Consider the following 14268-nt stretch of genomic DNA (forward strand, 5'->3'; position numbering starts at 1 on the left):
GTTTAATTTTTTACGGTTTAATTGACCCAACTTTGACTAAAAATTTTATATAATGAATTATCGAAAATATTTATAAAAATTATATCATTAGAAAGGATGTTTAATGTATTTTAATATGTATTTTTCAGTTTTTCAAAATAATGAAAAAATAATTTTTTATTTACGGTCCAAAGTTGAGTCAATTTGACCATTAACAGTCAAACAAGACAGATAAATTGAGACGGAGAGAGTATTAAAGTTAAAAAAAAACTAAAATAAAAAAACACAAACACAAACTTCTATAGGTTCAAGTAATACTACGACAAAAAGGTCTAGTAGCAACTATCATGATAATGAACAAAGGAATCGAATGTATTTCTAAGTAAATAAATATGTTCGATCCATTTAAACTCCCAAGACATTTTCAAATGACAGATGAGGCGGAAGTCCCACATACCCGCTGATATCTAGGGTTTATATAGCAGTAAATCATTTGGGGAATCTATTCCGGTATAATTCAAGATCAACATAGGCCACAGTCACCACACGGTCATCAAACAAACGCCCATGCAAACAATGCGCTGCTATGCAAGATGCTTCGGTTCTTCTGAACTCCACTAATACACAACCAGGCTCGAAAGCATCTCCTTGATCAAATTCTTGTTCTATTTTTCCTTTGTTCTGAGTACTATCCAGCTCTTCACTCACATTATGATCTAAGTCAAAGGAAGCCCCGTCTAACATTGAATGTTCCTCTTGTTCACACGAAATTATGTTTTCAACACGAGGGACCTCAATTTGACTATTATCCTTAAATGAGTCATCAGGGATTTCTTTGTTATCTACGCAAATATCAAACTGGTTGGATATTTTAATCGAAATGTTGGAACCCTCCCAACGGGCAGAGTCTTCAACCACCTTCTCACCTTCATCACCTTGCATAGATTGATGAACTTGATCTTTTTCCAGATTGTCCAGGAGTTTATCATCAGACATGCTGCTAGTTTCCATAGCCTCAGCACCATCTTCAGCTTTACTGACCCCGCTAGATAGCTCCACCATGTTCATTTGATCAGCAGAACTGATGTGAACATCTGCGTCCACAGTGCCTTCATGTTTGTGCCTGCTGCTTGAAGGATCTGCACTACAAAGCTCTCCCAAGACATGACGAACCGAATCTGGCTGAACTTCCGTTCTTGTCTTGGTATCATCATACTCCAGGTCAGCCTCATCTCCAGCAGAAACAATACCACCAACTCCATTTGTCTTTGGAGTTATACTAGACTTCTGGGTCTTTACAACATTTACAGATACAACAGTGCCGAACCTGCAGAATTGTTTGGTGATACAATAAAAAATTATTAAAAAAAAACTAATGACCTGAGAAACTGAAAAGACACAATACAGAGATCATAGTTATCTATGATGTCAATATTCTGTTAGACCTGGCACACTCTAGTCGTACATCTTCTAACATTTCTTCAAGTTCTGTCTCAGAAATTAGTAAGAGGTACTGCGAATCAATCTGCAAAAGATAGAAATCATAAACGAACAAGGACCTATAAACTAACCAAACTAGCAGGAGTTAAAGAACTACATTGCTGTCAAGAATATACAAGAACACTATTTAATCATATACCACATTTTTCAGCTTCAGAACATGAGTGGGCTCTTCCAGAAGTGTCTTTGCATGCAACGGAATTTCATAGCAAGGTGAATTTTCATCATTTACCTAACATAAATATTCCTTTGTATCAATTCAAGAAGTTTGAGGAGATAATGAGAAAACATCCACCAAGAAAAGGAAAGAGCAGTCACGACTTACAATTAGTGAAGCATTTTGCATAGCTTGGACCACGGTGAGAACTTTCCCACCCAACTTCATACCATTCAATCCAGCACATGCCTTCTTGGTCATAGATTGGTCAACATACTGAAACAAATCATATCAATGAGATCACCTAGTGCATATACTGAAACAAGTCAAGAATCCAGATTATAACAAATATAGAGAATTCTTGAACTTAATCAAATATTTTAGTCTTGCAGCCACGATTTTAAGCTTCACTCAGTATCTTACAATAGTCCTGGTATATATAGTAATTTGTCTTAACATTATCTTGTGGTTTTTCCTTACTACTTTGCTGGGTTCAATCAAAAAAGCATAACAATCTCCAACTGCCAAAGCAAAAGCTATATCATCAGTCTACTGATACAAAACAATTATATCTCATCTCCATTATCTGTTTTCTGTTAAGATGAGGGCACTGATTATCCCCTGAGACTATGGGTTGTGAGGAAAGATGCTGAGCACAAGATTTTCGATACTAGAATGGTTGCTTGCTTCCTATAGGTTGCTATGCATCATTAAAAACACATCCAGAAAATGCAGTTGAAAAAATTTCTTATGCTGATTTAACAGAAAGCATAGGAAGCAAATGCTCATAGCTAATGAAAACTAACAGTAGATAACTTTTAGCAAGTACAAACCACTATTAATTAATATCTGCTTCAATCACAAAAGGATACATGTAATACTGCCTTTCTAACAGCCTTCGAACTCCTAGTAATTACCACAATATTTTACCATGACTCCGTGAGACTTGATTTACATTTACTGAATTATCAAGTAAATCAAAACATTGACTAATATTTTTTGACCTGCTAAAAATTAGAAAGAGATCTGGAAGTCTTTCTGTGAATAAAAATGTGTAACAGATATTAATTAACCCTATAGAATTAAGGGAAACTAGTACTTTGCCCGCGCTACGCGACGGGGCTATATATTTGGGTGGTAAGTGTTATAATTTGTTAAATATTCATAAAGGCGCATAAAGTAGTAGTAGTTGATAATTGCAGCTAAGGTTGTATCTATTAGGAAACGTGTGTGGTGGTTATTTAGACGTAGGAGTTTGTGTATTTGTATTTATATTTGTTGAGTTCAATAAATTTAATATTAGGATGTGTATCAAGATTAGTTGTACGTCGTTGAGTTGGTACTTTGTGGCATTGTTGTTTTTATGTACGTCGTTGAGTTGGTACTTTGTGGCATTGTTGTTTTTATCAAATAATGAGTAGGTAGTTTTGTAATTGAAATTAGTATATTTTGTAAAAATACAGTATTCTCTGATATTTTGTAAATTTAGTATGCACAGAAAGGTTGGACATAAACTTGAGAACTGTGGTATGTAAGTGTAGGTTTAAAGAGTAATGTTGGTTGTACTATTTTATAAATTCTATAAAAAAGAGTTTTTTTGTTGGTAGCCAATTAGTAAAAAAAGTATTTAATTCATAGGAATAGGTAAACTGACATGGGTTTAATCATAAAAAGACATATTACAATAATAAAATTGTTAAGTATATTAGGTTAATGTAATATCTTATTATAATATAAACGGTTACACTCGAAACAAAGTGTATGAATAATTGAATTATTATAGTAGTTTCAAAGCCTAGATTTTAGTTAAAATTCTTATTTTCTTTGATATCAAGTATATAATAAGTGAACTTTTTTAAAATTGTAAGTAAATAATGTTAACATACATTCACTAATCATTGTGTGCATCATATGTAAGATTGTAAGTAAATAATGTTAACATACCTTCATATAGACGAATCAAAAATTTGTATGAAGAGAAATCCCCTGAAGCGACATTCTACCGCTTTTTTTAAAATCATCCTATTATAATCCACATAATATGTCTTCCCATGATATCCATCTTCATGTATGAACAATACGAATATTGGAGAGCCGTAAATAATAGAGGGTGGTGACCAGTAATTCTTGTAAGACCATCTTCTTTCCTATCAATAACTATATCTCGTTTGCCACACGTCTCGTCCTTATCATCCACGTCCAGGGTCCACTTCATAGGATGGTGTCATATGATGCTCATGTCAACATGTTGACCTAAATTCTTTCATCATTATCTTGAGTTCCACTATTTTTTATTCTTTGAAGCAACCTCGGACCATTCTTAAGCACTTCACCAGTTCATTGGTACTATCGAGCATCCCTAATAAGTTTTATATAATTATAGGGTCTATCACATTTGGGTCTCTTATTACTAGGGCTATCTATGACATACATTGAAGCACCTCCACATACTTTATGATCAACTTTGATGGCATTGCATGGAGATGTCTTAAATATATAAACAAAACTTTTCTTGGTTTTGGCACTTGCAAATGTGTATCTTAAGGTTTTTATGTAAAGACATGACAAAGGAATGGTGTAAATGTTATATAATTTTAATTTGGTGATGATACTATTATCATGTATATCATTATATATTATTAAATGCATTCCCTTAATGTAAGTCCCGTGTGAATGTAAGTCCCGTGTGAATAATCAGGGAAATGGTCTCCCTCCTACTTTCCCACTTTTGGGGTAGGAGGTGTACATCCTACCCAGTTTATTTTGGTTTATTTTAGTTTTACTATTATCATGTATAATTCCTAAAAAAAATTATGTGATAGGTTAATTTGTCTATGTAATGTTCTGATATGAATGGTTATTTAAAAAAACTAATATTGTTGTTCACTTTTATTTTAATACATCTACAATGTTGGTGGCTTTATAAAGCTTATAAATTTTTTAATGTTAGGGAATATGTAATACATTTTGTTGGTATTTATTCATGTATTATTTTAAAAGTTATGTTAACTTAATAATAGAGGATTTTTAGGGTTGTAAAGATTTTAGTGTATGCGGAGTAAATGGTGTTTTTGTTTAATTTTTTTTCTAAAATAATAAATTTAATGAATTACTTATTGATTTTAAGAATTATTAATATGACTTTAATTAGATAAAATTTAAAATTGTATTATGGATACATAAATTTGTTATTGATATAAGATTTCAACTAATATGGTAAATATAATAAATAAAGTATACAAATTTTTGTAACTGTTTTTATATATTTAGGGTTTAAATAATAATTTAAAATATTTAATTTTTTGGTATATAGGGTTGAAGTTAAAGGTATAATTTTAAAAATAGTTGTTTGTCTACTTGTGTGTTACATTTATACCAATTAGGAATCAATAATTTTGGTAAATATATTATGTAAAATAAGTATACAAATTTTTGTTTCCCTTCTATAAATTTGGGGTTCAAATAATAATTTAACTTGTATAATCTTTGGTGTGTAGCTTTGAAGTTAGAACAATAATTTCAATGTTCTATCTAAATAGCAATTAGAAATTATTAATTATTTAGTGATTTATTTGTAAGGTATGCATTTAACTTATAGGGTCCGAGTTTCATTTGTTGGTAGGGTTTAGGAGTTTATAGCAATTGTGAATGAATAGTATTTTAAAATATGTATATTTAAGATATGTAATTTTTAATTGAAAATATGTATGTTTAAGATATGTAATTTTTTTGATAATTTTTTTTTCTCAAAAATACTAAACTTAAATTAAAATTGGTTGCAAGTATTTTTTTAAGTTGTGAGTTTCAGGGTTTTCAATTATGTAATACTATCCTATATTTTTAGGTTGTTAGCTTGTGTCAATTAGAAAAAGTGTTAGGATATGTGTGTATATTATAACTTGTATGTGTCTCCGTTAAAACTTATGACGTCATAATTATTTTAGGTTGTTAGCTTGTGTCAATTAGAAAAAGTGTTAGGATATGTGTGTATAATATAACTTGGACCACATTTAGGTGTTCTGACAGATGTGTCTCCGTTAAAACTTATGACGTCATAATTAGTCTTCAGGATCAAGTATACTAATGATAAGAGTTATAATTGTTCATTTTGGTTCTGATATCATTTTTATACAAAGACAAACTACATGATAGCAGTATAAAAGAAAAATCAGGTTGAAAATCCAAAAAGATAATCTCACCAATTCTTTTATTGGAACAAGGTTTTCTGAAAATTTGATTAATCACTCAAAAACGATAGCAAATACCATCCATGCATGCAGTAGTGGCAGAAAGAGATAGGAAAACATTATTAACCTAAAAACCAGTTATTGCAAGTATGAGAAATACCTCAAGAAATGCACATGGTTCATTGAGATCTCTATTAACCTCATAGCGGAAGGCCCTCAATGGCCCAAAGATGGAAGCAATTTCTATAAGCTGAGAAGGGACAATAATCTTGTCAGTAGAAAGTACATGATCTGGAATAACAAGAAAAAAAGGCAAATTTACCATGTCCGATGAAATGGCTTTCGAAATCCCGCCAACAAAAACCTACAATCACAGAAGATTGTATTCTTAAAGTTTAAAAGCTCAAGCGAAGGACGGAGCAAAAAACACAGTAACCAGTTCTTGTGAATCCAATGTCACATATTTAAGCTCAAAATTAAAAAAAAAAAAAAGAATATGCTACAAAGTATTACACTTGTATGATTAATTGGAAACATTTTAGTTGTTAAGAACAAAAACAATTTAGTAAATAAGTGTTAAACTTACATATGTTTCTACACCCCGTCTATGGAATAAACTGAACTTCTAATATTTGAACTTTGTCTAAGGTAATATTTAAAACAAAAAAAAATTGAATTGGAAAACGAACTATCTGAGCAAACAGATGCACGACCCTATGCATAAGATTAAGAAAATGTAAAATTTCAATTAATTCTTGTTTGGTGGAGATCTAAATTTAGATTATGGAAAAAAACATAGAAAATAAATAAGTTTGTGAGAATATAAAGGGAATTAAATGGTTTTGGCTAGTGCGTACGACTCATGAGGGCAAATGTATGATTTTAAAAGAGTCAATTCTGTGTAAAAGTTTCACCAAATGAATAGTGTTTAACCTATACTATTTAGCATAACTTTTACGTCGTTTTAGTGTGTCCCATTAAAGAGGATATGCACCAAAATAGTGTAAAAATTGGTAAATCACACCAGATCAAAGTTATATGATAAAGTTAGAATAGTGTCACACCAAATTAAAGCTGATCAGTTAAGGAAATGACCGGTTTCGAGACAGAAAGATGAAGTAGACAACCTAACAGACTCTAAAATATTCGCAATAAAAATTTTTAGTGAAGCTACTATTCTGATTTGCATTGCATAAGATTATTCCAGATGAACAAGACTCTGACTCTGTAATCCAGCAATTAATACATAAAAGAACAATTGGGAATGACAATTCATACACGGCATAAGATGCTAATTACTGACCAACTCTCCTCTTATACACTTCTTATCTCTAGACCAATCTATAATTGTAATATCTTGATCGATTAAGCATATTTGAGGGAAGCATAAATTTGCTGTTTATACCTTGTGTGGAGAATCCTCAACATTATTGCTAACTGAACCAACCTCCTCCACAGCTTTCCTGGGATTGCCAGTCTGCATGAAAATACCAACTGTCTGAAAACCTGCTACATGATGGTGAGCACATATACCTCAGAAGATGAAATAATTTATCAAGAGAAAATAGCTTATGAGTAACAAAGAACATCAAAAAAACAAGAGAATAGTGACGCCGAATATCTACAACGTGTTTCTGAACTTGACCACCTATCATATCCAATTTTTTCTTCCTTTCCTAAAAACCTAAGGAACACAAGAAAGAATGTTTATTTAGCTTCTTTAATCTTTCCTCTCTTCATGTCTCACCTTCTTTCCTCTCTTCTTTTCTCTTTACTTTCACTCGGGAAAAAGCTTTTAGGCAGCTGACTAGGGAATTTTTTTATATTTCTAGAGTAAAATTTCGATCATGTAAACTCACAGGTAGTATGTATCACTACACATGTTAATCAGCAAGTGTTAAAAAAATCAATTCCATTAAGATTTTACTATTTGCTTGATTAACCAGGGGCAGAATATCCCTAAGGCCTTTACACAAAAGACAATATCATAACTCTTCAGTTCTCATGGCAATTTGTGTGCTTATATAGAACCAAAATTTCACGACTAACTACAGAGATAATGTGAAGGGAATAAAACTTCAGGTACTTGCACCCCAATTATGTATGTCACTTCCACTCCTTATTTAAAATATTGACATAGAAACAGAAAAGTTATTGTTTACTTAAAGCTTGATCAAAATTAATATTCTTCATCATCACCCCACCCCCCAAAACTTTCATGCGCATGCAACATACAAAACGGTCGCAGACAGATCCAATACACAATTAATCTGCTTATCAAGATCTCACTACATCTGTAAAAGATAAAAGATCAACCAAAAAATTCAAGTGTTGATAGAGCATAACACCAAGAATGGCACAACTAAGAAGGGATGATCAAACTGTACTGTGAATTTTAAGTTTTAACCAAGACCCGGTTTCAGACTACGAACTACATATATGGAGGCAAGATGCAAGGAACAAATAATTCAGAGGGTTATAACTAATACTTGTGAGGGCTAATGAGACACAGATAGATAAATTTTCTTTTCTAGAAAAACAAATATATAGGTTAGAACTTGACTTCCTTTACATATTAAGATCTACTAACTTTAAGACTATACCAGTATCTGAATTCCCTTTTATACGAGCCTTACTCACAAAATCAAGAATAGATGCCTCAAACTCATAATCTACAAAATATTTGTATATTCAAAATTATTACCTTTAAACAATATTGAAGGTGTAGACCATTACTACCTATAAGAATATATATGATTTACATACAAAAATGGTGTTTAATATTAATAACGACATGTTAGAGGAAAAGACGAAAAGTAATAGCACGTGAGTCACACGGATAGAATATACAGCTTTACTACGAAATAGAAACAAAAGGCAAAGCCGTAATGCACAAACGCATAAGTTTGTAATGTGCAAGGAGATAATGGAGACTGAATGTCGTAGGGTAAAACATGCTGGCAGACATTAAATTTGAAGCTATAGGAGCAGGTCTTTCATCTCTAAATAATCACCTACATAAAAGACCACTGAAGCAACCGTGGCATATACCGAAAGAAAGAACGTATGTGATTGTTGCAAAAAAAACTCACACGAAACCCTTTAATATCCCCCAAGGCCATAATTGTTGAACACATACAAAGTACCTCTGCACCTATTTACCTTTCAGAAAAAGCTCGTTACAGATAATGATTTGATTCATGAACCTCTCAAGTTGCAAATCTAATAATAAATTAAGTTGGAAACATTCTTTAACCTCCATGGACCATATGTCATCAAATAGTAATTAAACTACAACAGTAACTGACGCTAAACTACAACAGTAACATAATATTTTATCACTTCTGTAGTCTATTGTTAAAGATGAAATATTTGTTATTTAAAAAATCAGAAGTTGAAGTAAAAGGAAGGACAATAATAGACATACCGGATGACAAGAGGATGTAACATTCACACAAAAACGTAGTTGGAATATATACATATATCAGATAAATTAACAGATCTCGGATCTGTGGAAAGGATCAGACGAGAACAAGGAAGATTTATCCTTACACTTGCGTCAAAAAAATCTTTAGGTCGCCTGACTTTTAGAATAGAGCCTTCAAAAGTACTGCCGTCTAGAGACAAAGCTGCAGAAACATCCTCCGGTGTAAGAAACTCTACAAGAGCTTGATTTTTCTCCTTGTTTATCTGGCATCCAAGCATTAAAAGATAAGATAATGCCCTCTCTATAATATGGTTATTCAGAGAAGTCTATCCAGAAAAATGACACTACACTTACAATACAGCTTATACAAGGATGAGTTCCTTGAACATGGTGGCCACCTGAAGAGAGAATAAACTTATTGATGCATTTCATTACTGATTCCTCGGAGGATGCAGTTGGCAAGTTTTCTACATATAGCCTCCTTGAAGGCCGGGTAGCTTGTGTTAGCTGAATGGGGTCCATGGAAGTCTCCACTCTTGGAGATAAAGCAGTCGTTGTATTTGATGAAGTTACAGGAACCGCCATGGGGACATGAGGTAAGTTTGCTGATATAATCTGGGAAGATGACTGCAAATTAATGAGGATGGACCCATTAAAACTGCTTTCTGTTTTAGAAGGTGGGTGATCCCACCCAGCACTTCTTTTCTCAGGAGAGCGAATGGTCGGGGAAGGAGTCTTAGCAGCAGATTCTGTTCTTCTCTTTCTAGGAGAATACCCACCCAGCTTACTTGCTGAACCGCCATGACGGCGATGGTGACCACTAAAACCATTATTAGACATTCTAGCACTGTCAAAATCGGAATTAGATCTTTCAGACCGATCTTTAGAAGACTGTGCAGGCAACTCTCCTTGTCCATGCACAGCATGTGACACACGTTTGTGGGCTCTTGGTGAAAGTGAGATGGACCTTCTACCAGTATCTCTAGTGCGCTCTCTACTTCTTGACCGTCTTCGTTTCAGTCGAGGGTCCTCATTGACAACTTTTGACGGTTCCTTATTTTCAATTTTTTCCTTAGGTTCAGGACTGTAGAACTCGAGATTAGATATTTTACTCCTATCTTTAAAAGAATGTAAAGACAACTCACTATGATCACGCACAGCATGAGAAACATGTTTGACTTTGTGCGCTCTTGGTAAAGGTGAGGTAGACCTTCTACCACGATCATTATCACGCTCTCTACTTCTTGATCGCCTCCTTTTCAGTTGAGAGACCTCATTAAGAACTTTTGATGGTAACTTCCTTCCCCTTTTCTCTTTAGGTTCAGGTTCACGTCCTTTGGATAAATCATGCTTCTTAGTTGCATTTCTGTCTTTAGCTTTTCTGTCATCTTCATTCCGGTGTTTCCTTTTTCCTTCATGTTCTGTGTTACCTCTATTTCTCTCCGCAGGTTTGCCCTCCCTTACATGATGTCTTGAATGCTTCCTCTCAGAACCCTTTTCGGAGTCATTATACTTATTACTTTTTCTCTTTTCAAAATTTTGTTCATCTATCTCGCGTCTCTTAGCTCTATCAACAACGTCACTTCTTCTCTTCAGTGAAGTCCTTGATTTTCTTTCAGATCTATAACTTTCTCTGTTGACATTAAACAATTTGCCTTCGTCTTTCTTCTGAGAGTTCAAATCAACAGAGTCCTCAAAAGCATGCCTTCCATCATCATGTAAGTAATCCTTGTTTCTCTTTCTGTAAGACTCAACTGCATCGGGAACTTTCTCAGTTGTGTCTTTCCCTAATGGTTTCCCTCCAATAACTTCTTTGACATCTGCAGGTTGTTTCTTTTGTTTTCTTTGGAGCATTATCTCATCAAAACTGAAAGGCCTTGTTCTTGCAGCAGTTCCCACAGTGCAGTTATCCTCTGACAGCTTACTACTCGCACCATACTCCTTTTCCTGACTAGATCTGGTCATTCTAATCAAAACAAGATTTGCAGGATGATACCTTGAGCATTCAGTCGGACTAATGAGATCAGTGACGCAACAAGTTACTTAGTTTTCCACCATCATGGGAGTGGGGATCAGCATCTAGAGAAAGAAAGATCACAACAGTTAATATATATTAACAAAAAGCATGCACTGATCAAATGTGGCTTCAACAAATTGCAAGCCTTCAACTAAATGAAAGACCAAAATGCTCGAACATAATCAGAAAGTTTAATAGTTAGGATATGTATCAGTGAAGACAGATTTTAAATCCAACCGAGTCACAATGTTTTTAGCAGCTGAAACCCTAATGCAAATAAGCACAATCGGATTTTCAAATATACTAGCACAACACCAATCTGTCATACAGAACTATTTGAATTGGACATTAAACAAAAGTCAAGCGCATCAAAAGATGACTCACTTTTAGGTTTCTAAATCCCAATTTATATATATTCTTCTAAAGCAAGACATAAAACTTTGAGGTATTTAAAATATTCTTCTTTCGTTTAGTGTAATTTGCTGTACTGATTAAACATTTCTAGCAATTATTTCCATCCATATATCTTTGTTAAACAATAAACACCGTAAAGAAGTGCACAGTCATATCTCCACTTCAATGAATTGTTAAAAGTAAAGAAGATGTTATTCCTGTCAAACCCCTCACAAAAAAAAACCACCCTATAAAAACAGTAACCATCTATTACTTCACATATATCCTGCTAGAAGTTAATAAGTACTGCACTATAAAAGTATAGAACTAGAATAGAGTTACTACTTCGAAGCTCTAGATAATATTCATAGCACTAGTCACTAAATGACAAATTGAGCAAATGATTTAGGACATTGCTTCGATTGACATTAGTTCAATTGGTTAAAGTTATCTTACTAAAAGCCCGTGAAATGCAAGAAAAGTACAGCTACGTCGCTCAGAAAATTGAAAAATACTACCACTCACCATCCCTCAACAATTGAAAGATATAACCTCCAATAAACAGGTTAATATTACCTTCATTATAGTTTTGGCTTCCACAAACTATTTCATCTCATCCGATTATACAAACTTGATAGCAATTTAGAAATTTAATTAATACAAGATGATTAAAATTCTTAATTGATCTTACAACTACTTTACTTCAACTACGCCTAAATCCAAATATTACTATAAAAACCCGAAAAACTAAATTCGTGCTGCGTATCATATAAGTGTCCAGAGTAAATGTCGTTTGCACCACACAAAGTAATATCGTAATTAAATTAAAAATACCTCACATTCCGTTCTTACATAAACTCCTTCTGTTTCTTAAACAAGTAAATACATTATCACAAATACCAAACATTATCAATAGAAAGGTTCACAAGCTAAGAACGGTATCTAAATTAGTAAGTGGCAACACATACCTTCATATAGTCAAAATTCAATCGATATTAAATACGAACAGAGCAATGTAGTACATTAAAACACCGCCACTAGTCTAGCATCCGTAATTTAATCATGCCAAAATAACAATTCGGAATGTCAAAAAATGTACAAGTTACTAATGATCCACGTAGATTACAAAATTCACGCAATGCAATTGATACACAATCAAGCTAAAAACAAGCATTTCGAGCTATTAATATATAAACATTAAAGAAAAGAACAAAAGCAGCAATTTATTATCTAAATAAAACAAAACATAAAATTGGTGAATTGCATAAAATTAAGTGCTTGCGAATAAATTGTGAATTGTGTACAATTTTAACTAGTGACTAAAATTGCATAGTTATAGATACACAAGCATTAGAACAATATATATATATATATAATTTACCTTTGGAGCGAAAATTAAAGAAAAATTGGAGGTTTATAAGGACGAGATAAGTGTAAGTTGTATGTATATATGTGTATATAGGCTTGGGATTTGAGTAGCGTATTGATTGATGTTGGGGGGTTGTAAAAGAGAAACCTAGAGGAGATGAAACAAAGATTCAAGTGTTGGTATTGTACATACGCCCTTGTACTTCGTAAATATTCCTATTTGCGCCTTGCAGAATAGTTGGGCTCGTCAGCTCCTCCAGCTCTACTATCTGTAATAACTGAGCCAAATTCGAGATATTCGAATTATTAGAAAGCCAAGTTTGAGATTCAGATTATTCTGCAAGTAAATTTCACGCGTTTTATCGAGATTTTATGATGTTTAATTTTTTATATATATATTTAATATCTTATTTATATTTTTTATATTTAATCGAATCGAACTCGAGTTGAATCGATCATAATTCGAAATTTAGTAATAATGGAGCGAAATCGATTCGAGTTTTCGAGCAAAACTCGAGCCTATCAAATTTTTTACGAGTCTAATTTCGAGCTTAAAATTTATGTTTCGGTCGAAAACGAGGTCGAGGTTAAGTCTTAACATTTTTAATGTTGTTCGAGGCAAGCGTGACGGATTTGATCGATTACACTCCTAGACAATAACATATCAAAAGAGCTAAAGAAAAAGTTTGATTTTAATTTATTAATTTATTAGAATTAAAAAAAATATGAAATTATTATAACATATAACTAAAATTAGCATAATAACTCGTGCGAGGCACGAGTCATTTTTTAGAGTTTTTTTATGCATCATGCAATTATAATGTTTGTAGAACAATTCCAACAATATCTGTATATTGGCTCTTGAGTCAAATTTTGAAGAAATGGAGATAAAATTTATCTCCAACAAGCTCCACGTCCCCCTCTATAAGGTTAGGAATTTCGAATGCTTCCTCACTTTTAGGAGTGAATATCCCCTCAACTATTATTATATTATATTTTTCTTACCCGTTATTGTATATTTGATGAATGAATATAAACAGGGTTGTATGTGTATGTTTAAAACGAAACGATTAAACTTAATCCGTAGAATGATGTTAGTATGTTTACAAATAAAAAACTATAAATTAACATATATGTTGAATACAGAGTTGACCAAAATCTTGAATTTTATTTAAATAAACTATATGTACTGCTCTATATTATTACTGAGTTAACTACTAACTTACAATTAACTTACTCA

The 14268-nt window shown here is 32.8% G+C and overlaps 1 protein-coding gene across 1 annotated transcript; it reads right to left on the reverse strand.

Annotated features, from left to right (window-relative positions):
* Positions 1 to 330: 330 nt before the first annotated feature.
* LOC141683435 (uncharacterized) lies at positions 331 to 13316 on the reverse strand. Its single transcript, XM_074488156.1, has 10 exons — positions 13042 to 13316; positions 9605 to 11329; positions 9376 to 9513; positions 7229 to 7300; positions 6146 to 6187; positions 5984 to 6073; positions 1805 to 1912; positions 1619 to 1711; positions 1425 to 1504; positions 331 to 1306 (listed from the first exon to the last, which is right to left on the reverse strand). Exons 2-10 carry the CDS (start codon positions 11213 to 11215, stop codon positions 469 to 471), a joined length of 3072 nt encoding a protein of 1023 aa, XP_074344257.1. The 5' UTR covers positions 11216 to 11329; positions 13042 to 13316; the 3' UTR covers positions 331 to 468.
* Between the last annotated feature and the right edge of the window lie 952 nt (positions 13317 to 14268).

The sequence above is a fragment of the Apium graveolens genome, chromosome 9 (assembly GCF_009905375.1).
Source record: "Apium graveolens cultivar Ventura chromosome 9, ASM990537v1, whole genome shotgun sequence".
Classification (NCBI taxonomy): domain Eukaryota; kingdom Viridiplantae; phylum Streptophyta; class Magnoliopsida; order Apiales; family Apiaceae; genus Apium; species Apium graveolens.

Bases quoted from the DNA above. Each gene is read 5' to 3' on its own strand.
- LOC141683435 (XM_074488156.1), bottom strand. From the start codon at position 11,215: ATGACCAGATCTAGTCAGGAAAAGGAGTATGGTGCGAGTAGTAAGCTG. The intron at 7,301-9,375 runs GTAAGGATAAAT...ATTTTCATGCAG, and splicing joins AAGATTTTTTTGACGCAAGT to ACTGGCAATCCCAGGAAAGC. The intron at 1,505-1,618 runs GTATATGATTAA...TATCTTTTGCAG, and splicing joins TTCTGAAGCTGAAAAATGTG to ATTGATTCGCAGTACCTCTT.